The sequence below is a fragment of the Schistocerca cancellata genome, chromosome 2 (assembly GCF_023864275.1).
Source record: "Schistocerca cancellata isolate TAMUIC-IGC-003103 chromosome 2, iqSchCanc2.1, whole genome shotgun sequence".
In the NCBI taxonomy this organism is placed as follows: Eukaryota; Metazoa; Arthropoda; class Insecta; order Orthoptera; family Acrididae; genus Schistocerca; species Schistocerca cancellata.
In genome coordinates this window covers 1,017,037,626-1,017,046,282 of record NC_064627.1, presented here as the reverse complement: position 1 = coordinate 1,017,046,282, position 8,657 = coordinate 1,017,037,626, and the positions used below count along the sequence as shown (strand labels likewise).

General features: G+C 45.0%; 1 protein-coding gene across 1 annotated transcript in view; it reads left to right on the top strand.

Annotated features, from left to right (window-relative positions):
- Nucleotides 1-2,398: 2,398 nt before the first annotated feature.
- The window catches only part of LOC126160602 (homeobox protein unc-4), a gene marked incomplete at its 5' end in the record, with an annotated part of 168,392 nt that continues 162,133 nt past the window's right edge, over nt 2,399-8,657 (top strand). Inside the window, one exon of the mRNA XM_049916916.1 lies at nt 2,399-2,633. Within this exon, the coding sequence (XP_049772873.1) occupies nt 2,399-2,633 (235 nt within the window). The remainder of the gene's footprint in view (nt 2,634-8,657) is intronic.

Below are 8,657 nucleotides of genomic sequence, written 5' to 3'. Positions count from 1 at the left end.
GGTATCCTTCGTCGTATTTCAAGAGCATGTATTCTACACGTAGTACGAGGGCGCTCTAATAAATAATGCCTCCGATTCTCTTGTGTCAAAACTATTAAGAACTTTCTAAATAAAACAAACGTTATTAACATTCTACATCTTTATTTTTCATGTCCACTTCTTTGCAGCCCTCTGTCGCAAGAGGGCTCCGGATTGTAGCGTGTAACATGGCAGCGTGTAACGTAGCTATATTGGTCCGTGAGAAACAGTGTGCTGTAATCGAGTTTCGGATTCGACGAGTTCGCCCACACGTGGAGCACCCTCTCTTTCAGCATGACAATGCCAGACCACGCACGAGCGCTGCGACACCTGCGTCAGTCCGACGCACTGGGTTCACTGTTATCGATCGTCCTCCCTGCAGTCCCGACGTGACCCCATCCGACTTTCATCTGTTCTCAAAGTTTCAAGAACGCCTTCCTGGACTTCGCTTTGATATTAACGAAGCGGTCCAAGCAGGGGTGTTGCGGCACAGTGGGCGAAGTGGAACACTCTACAGTGACGGTATCAGCAAACTGGTCTCTCGTTGGGAGAAACCTGTTCGTCGCCAGCGTGAATATGCAGACATGAAGAATAGAGATGTGGAATGTTATTAAGGGGCTCCGGAACGCCCTATACTAGCAATGTTAAAATAACGCTTATAAATTACATCTTTCCTCACAAGGTATTTGAGGTAGGAAGTTGAACTTTTTACAGATTATTTATTGGAATATGGGCTACAACTTAACACAGGGATTTTACAAAATTTTAGTTCAGTTATTAAAGATGATTTTTTTCAATTGTAATGAAAATTCACAAAATTTTTTTGCAATTTTTTATTTATATATTCAAAAATATACAGTTTTTTGGAAAAAGGCTGTGTTAAATTATGCAGAAGGTACTGTGTAACATTTACTGAAAGTTTGAAACAAATATGTTTGGAAGATCCTTAGAAAACATGTAATTAGTATGAGAAAATAAAAGTTTTGGGAATCGAGCGACAAAGATTGGATTAACTTTTTAGTGCATTCCAGGTCCATAGGATGGATTATCTTCATCCTCTGCAAACTCCTCCTCCAGCTTCCTCTTGTTCCTCCTCTTGTTTACTCTTGCTTGTATTTCTAGACTCTTTACAGCCCTGTCTGCAGCCCGAAGGCGTTCCTTGTCTAAAGCAAGCATCGCTCGTACCATGTTAGAACCTATCTTCATTCCAATATTTCTAAATACCTTGCACCTTACAATGTTGCCATCATTGAAAGTCGCAACAGCATCATACACACCAAAGTGAAGTGTTTCTATTCCAACAAATACAGTCTTGGGGATTCTCGACCATATAACACTATTTACACTTTCATTGGGGGTTTTGAGTTTTTCCGTGAATACACTTTTTCAAGAGTTCAGGTGCTGCTAAGTCTCTGAAAATAGGTTTTATCACCTCCATTATGTACCTGATGGACACGGACGTTAATAATAACATTGACATCAGTTTAACAGCGCCACAGTGAGTCACGCCCATGTAGAACACATTTCAAAAAAAATTTAAAAATAGTTGTAGTCTTCGGAATTGAATAAATTATATATCTATTAAAAGGTAATAGTCTGCAGATTTAGAAAACGCAAAAAAGTAAAAATTGAACTTTTCATGATTTTGAGCCTTTCCGGAGCCCCTTAAAGCATGTCTTTTTTAAAAAGCCTTAAGAGACAGACTGCACTTAAGAAGGAGCCATTTCTTTTCAGCACGCCCTCGAAATAATTTCTTGATATCATAATTTGTTGTTTTAAGATATAGACTGTCCGTTAGTTGTACTCCATTCCCCGCTCCCCCATAAATCATCATCATCATCCATTCCCCACCCCGTGTTTCAGCAGGTCTGAAGATGGTCACCACTGGCCGAAATCGATAGTCTGAACGAAAAAATAAACCTTTCTCGCAGACCGGAATGAAAGAAACTGCAATTCCCTGATTACTATTTTTATTATTCGCGACTATGTTCAACTTGTGGCCTCAGATCTTTTCACAGCTCTTTTTGCGCAGTCAACACGTGATCTTTAGTTAGTATAGGGGACAGAGCCCCCACAGCAACATTTGCGGGGGAGCTGTATACTTCAATTGAGCGCAGAAGCATATTTCTCTGTAACTTTCCAGCGACCCCAGCGGGCGTAACCAACTTGAGCCCGTGGGCCCAGATGCTGCGACTTCCCATGATCGCGACTGCATTATAATCACCGCAAGACGCCAGGCAGGAAGACGTGACAGAGCGCGCGATTGCTCTGTTGCAGGGCCGGTGCCGCGGCTATGACGCTGCTGATGGACCGCCGCCTGCCGCTGTGCGGACTGCCCGCCCCCGCGCCGCCGCCGCTCTCCGCCCCCGGCCTGTCCGCCTCCGGCCACGCCGCCCCCGGCGCCGGGCCCGGACTGGCCGCGCTGCAGTACGCGCTGCTACTGCAGCACCAGCACTGGCAGCACCACCACCAACAGCACCACAACCACCTGCACCAGCACCAGCACCAGCCGCCGCACCACCACCCTCACCCCCACCACCACCACTGGCCGCTGTTCGCGCCCCCGCAGCAGCAGGAGCCCGCCAGGCCGCCCGCCTCGCACGACAGCGTTGCAGGTAGCGTACCACCAGGGGCAGCCCCCTCTTTGACTCTGTAACATCTCCTGTTTCAAATATGTAAATAAGAAACGCAATGTAAACACTTACTAAATGTAAGGTTTTTTTGCTTACAGTGCTTAGCCCAACTGCACTGGTCCTGGGAACCTACGGTTTCGAAATATCTAGAATGTTTTAAGTATAGTGCATACTTTACTAAATGTTTATAATGGATCAGTAAGAAGATATAGTTTGGAACTGATGAGGCGTACGTGCCATACTGTACATCTTCGTTGAATACTTTTCTTCTAAGCCCTAGTCACCAGTTTTGTAAAGGTCTACTGCTCAGGAGGCTGAGTTCGTGAAACAGCTTCAAGTGCAGTACACCGCTAAGACAATTTCTCCCTGCCACAGCTTTGCCCCACGGTCAGGTAACAGGATGGGAGAACGAAGGTCCTACAACACTCCAACAAATTAGTAACAAAGTCACACAAATGAGTTAAAAAGGTTTAGTCATCTTTGTGACTTGTCGAATAATGAAGTCTGCAACACTGCGTGTAATGGGCCCTCAACGGCTAAGTGCAAATGATCGTAGGTAAACTTCACAATACACAGCAAATGCAATTTACAAAAACTGTCTGTTCACTTCTAAGAGACCACTAAACGACTTTCCCTGTCCACGCCAGCCCTGGACTATGATCTATAATCAAGTGGGCGAGAGTTGCTCTTCTGTTTTCAAATGGTTCAAATGGCTCTGAGCACTATGGGACTTAACATCTATGGTCATCAGTCCCCTAGAACTTAGAACTACTTAAACCTAACTAATCTAAGGACAGCACACAACACCCAGCCATCACGAGGCAGAGAAAATCCCTGACCCCGCCGGGAATCGAACCCGGGAGCTCTTCTGTTTTCCGAATAGGCTCCTGTCCGTTGTCGTCCGGTCATTGGCGGATTGTACTCGTCCGGCAATTGGCCGAGACGAAGTCAATATCTTCATCCCCAGCGCCGCCCGTGGCACTCGTGAAACTCGCTCAAGTGGCGAGTCTCTATGGCACTGCCGCCATCTCGCATCTGTGCGCCTGTGGTGCTTTTGCCCTGTCTGTGTCTTGCTCGGACGACGTAGCACTAAGCGTATGCGCTTTGCACATTCACTGCTCACAAACTTTATCATAATTGTTACAAATACTTAGCGTCTCTTCTCTTACAGAGAGGTTATATGTTGTTTTTTTTTCTCCTTGCTAAGCTATCAAAAGCATTTGCGCTCAAAATCATAAACTTAAAACGCACTACATACTTCGACGTCACTGGTTTCCTCGTTGCATCTAAGCTGAACACCGAAACGCAACGTAAATACAAACCTTGAAATTTAGTGAATGACGACATTGTGTTTCTTATTTATATTTTCAACAGAAAATAGCCACCAAGACACAGTATGTGAAAATAGCCTTTTCGTGAATACTTATCTTTTGCTACTTCTCTATAGTATTTTTCTGCAACATTAGGGTATGTACTATAGTGTTGGACAAGCTTCTGTCTAAGGTCGTCGCAGAAATAGTCTTCAGTCATCCTGAACACTCCTTCGACTGCTCCCTAAATCCACTCATAATTTAGGAAACGCTGTTTTTTTCCACCATGAAGTTGGAGCTAATCACGTTTCTCTGCGCGTTGCTGAACTATGAATTATTTGCTTTGTGGGTCTTGTTTCATAAACTACAACAGCAGTGTGCCTTTTCTGTCGCAAAAAAGAAAGACGATGCCCTAAGGAAAGTCTGGAAGCATTTCACATTCCTGACGTCAATGGTAATAAGTACATTTCATATGTTGCTGCTTAGTCTGGACTTCTAGACATGTCCTACCTCCTGTAACAATATGATCGCGGTAACGATCACTTTCCTCTGTACATGGCAGGTGGAGCGTGAAAATGGACTCTTGCTCTGCGTCTCATGATAGAAGGGAATAAATCTGAGCACTCAACGGGTAGAAAATTTAACACAATTTAATACATTGCCGCTTCGTACACAACTGTCCGTGCAGTATGAAAACTGTCTCGCAATTACGTAGGTACATGTACTCTTCAAGTATTTAGTTCTTATTCGTACTTGCGGAAAGTCATTGGCAACTACAATTATGTACTCCTTGTCTTCCGTCTACATTTACCTCTCTACTGCGCAAGACGCTTTATGGTGTATGGCGGAGGGTATTTCGTGTACCGCTGTCACTTCCCCGTCGGAGGAAGCAACAAAGGAGGAATGTATGCTTTCGGAATTTTAACAATAAACCACACTATGATGCTCTACTCTGTATCTATTTGCTCTACCAGTGCTGTACAGTATAGAACCCAGACTGACGAGCAATATCGGTTGAACGAAAGTTATGGAAACTAACTGCTTTGTTGGTGGACTACATATCCTGAATCTCAGTCTGTCATCTGACTTTCCTGAGATTAGTTTTTGTCATTGTTCCACTTTAAATCGCTTTTTACGCTTATTCCTAGACATTGAGTGGATATTTCTGCTTCCAGTGATTGTTCAGTAGTCGTGTGAGTATACATAAAGAATGGATCTTTACTCCTATTTATGCGCAATATGTTCCATTCACTTATTTTGACGGCCAACAACTAATACCTGTACCAAGCGTCAGTTCTCCACAAATATTCCTGTGTTTCGCTATATTTTCTGGCGTTGCTACAATAGCATCGTCCGCGAAGAGCCTTATGAACTCCCGACGTTATCCACTAGGTCATTTACCATCAACTCGACCGCCGATACCTACTGCTTTCTGGGCCACAATGAGCGCTGTGAAGCCTGATGGTACATAAAGTAGGTTCAAATGACTCTGAGCACTTTCGGACTTAACTTCTGAGCTCATCAGTCCCATAGAACTTAGAACTACTTAAACCTAACTAACCTAAGGACATCACACACATCCATGCCCGAGGCAGGATTCGAACCTGCGACCGTAGCGGTCGCGCAGTTCCAGACTGTAGCGCCTAGAACCGCTCTGCCACTCCGGCCGGCCATAACGTAGGAAATGAGCAGCTGAACTAGACCAGGAAGTTGCCGTTCAGGCTAAAAGATTGAAATATATCTTCCTAAGTGTGTAATCGCAGGTTTGAACCGAAGTTCATGCAATTCCCCTTTTGAGCAATTCCATTTTTGTATAATAGTACCGATCAGCTTGCATCACTTAATAGCTTCAGCCTCTCTTCTTTCTTTGTTGTTTCCTGTTTTTTCCATTATTTCTTCATTTTCTCCCTATGTTGTCCTTTCCATTCTTCTGTCCCTGTTGTTCACCATTTATTACTGCTTCTACCTTGAAAACTCCCTAAATTTAATATTTTATTCTTGAAAAAAGGTCACCCTGTTATTTCCGATTCTTTGATGTTTTTCTTTCCGGTTATTTCCTTGATTCTGTAATTCATGCTATCTTTGATTTGTTTTTCCTGAAATACAGAAATATTTGTTTCGTTCCCCGCTATTATTCATTCGGCAGTGGTTTCCGAAGAAGATTATCCTCTGCTTTGCCATTACTTCTGATATTTTCCCTACACTTTCGTAGATCTCCATATTACTCCTTATTTTACAACCAACTCTAATTTGTATTGCATGTGTTATTTTATTTAACAACCCGTAATTCAAGTTTCTCCATTCTGTTCAGTTTACAGCCCATCGTTAAACACCCATATGGATATAAACATTCTGGTCTTACCATTGTAGTGTAGAATTTCAGTTTCGTATTTCTCGATATGCATTTATTGTTGTAGGCAACACTACTCTTAAAATATTATCGTTTCACATCTAGTGTACGAGTGATAAATGCACTCAGTTATAAGGAACGTAGGAAGGTCATACAACAGACGGAGTACTGTAACAGGCAGTCTGCCTAATACATGAAGAAGAAGAAGAAGATGTATTGAGTCAGTGAACTTCCAGACTACCAACCTGGTACCATTCTAGGACGACCCTGAACTTCCTGCTCTCTACAAATAATAACTTCAAATCGTGCAATGGAAAGTACAGCGTCTTGACCGTAAGTTGGCCTATCAGTTCCCTAATCCCGAATCGGCAGAAATCGGAAAGCTTCGGCCGGCAGTCATTTTTACCTAGCTGACAGTGCTGTTTGCGGTATCCATTGCTGTCTGCTGTATTTCTGTACCTGACTGTGTTTCATACTCTTTCTTTTCATGGCGATAAGTGTACGGAATTGTTGCTCTGGTCCTCACTCCGTAGCGGCCCATGTGTGGGACCGGGTTCGCTTCCTTTGCTCCTCACAGCCCCTTCTGATAATACACACTGTAATTCCTTTCTTGATTACTTTTTACCTAATACGAAATCTTAATTTTGTAGGGAAACTAATGACCAGAAAAGTGAAGCGCCCAGACGAGGAGTGGGAAGCGAAACGAAACTTCACAGACTGAGAGAGTATGTGGCGTAATTTCATTGATTTCAAAATCGAGTCAAGTTTGTAAAGAAGGTGGTAGTATGAGCCTACTTAACCAGTATGGCGTTGCAATCCCTCTGGACTGGGTGCCTGCACTGATCCAGTTGGGAAGGCTGTCCTAAAGACGTGGTATTCTCTCCTGAGGCAAACTGGTCCTTCATATCGTCATTGCTGGCACTGGAATGAAGATGACGTCTGACCAGGCCTTACACATGTTCTGCCGGGGAAGGATCTTGGGATTTTTCTAGCCATAAGGATACCTCAGCATCACACAGACGCTCTTGAGAGACACACGCCACAAGTGGACGGACATAGTGCTGCTGCAAAATTTTACCACTATACTGTCGCCTGAGAGGTAGCACCTGGATAACGTAGGATGTCCGTCATGTACCATTGTGGTCAGAGTTCCCTCAACCACAACAAGCTGTGATCTGACGTCATACCCAATAGCCAATGACATCCCACACCAACAGTAACACCACTGTGCCTCTCCAAAACATTGAAAGAATGGGACCTCTCCCCTGGTCATAACCATTCTCACTAACGATTGTCATCCGCGCTAGTGCACAACTGCGATTCACTGCTGAACATAATGCGATACCATTCATCAGCAGTCCATGCTTCACCGTCACCGCACCACTCCAAACGCAGCTGTTTCTGATGTTAATGGCAGCCTGTGCTTAGGACGGTAATCGCTAGTCTGATTGCTGCTAGTCTCCAATCAAGAGCGCGGGATGACAGTCAGTGTTGCAGGGAGACCTTGACTTGTTCCAGGGTGCCACTTGTAGACGTCAAGGGGCTACGAAGCACTTGGTGCGCAGTACATCGATCCTCCCTTGCGGTGGACAGGCATGGTCGACCAGAACCTTAACAACGTCAGCCCTCAGGTTCCCATGCAGTCCAACATCGGACTACTGTTACATCCGAATGCGCCACATATCTGAATACTGCGCAAATCGACCAGCCGCCCAAATGCAGAGCCACAATCACATCTTTTTGAAACTCTGTCATGTGCTGATACAGTCTCACACGATCCTTCACGGTGATCACGCAAGGTCTGTTGTTGTTCACGCCCCTTATATACCCTACCCGGCCCAGTAAGCAAAAAGAAGCAACACTAGAGTAATCTGTTGGCTATTCCACCTGTCACCGAAAATTGCTAGTCTAATCATATACAAACCGTCGATGGTGTGTACGTGTACCAGGTTACAACGACATCCGACAGTATCTTCTGGGTGCTTCACGTGTATACGAACAACAGAGCTGTAGAAGGTCGGAAACAAACTTGTGGTGAGGAGGTGGGAGTGGTGGGGTGGGGAGCGGAGCCCTGAAACGCCCCTGGGGTAGAATCGCTGAGTGGCTCTTGCACACAGACGTTCATATTTGTTCAGTTAACTGTATGCTAGATTGAGTGTCATCTGAAGAGAGGTAATTGAAACTGCCAACCGCCAATTCGCGGAAACGTGGTTAGCTCGTGACGGACGGCGCGCAGCCTGTTTCGCGACGCCACTGCCAGGTGCTTCCCCGCGTGTGGGTTGGCAGCCCTGCGCGCGCCGCCCGGTAATTGCTTCTCGCGCCGCGGCGGCGCTGCGGTCGCCGTCG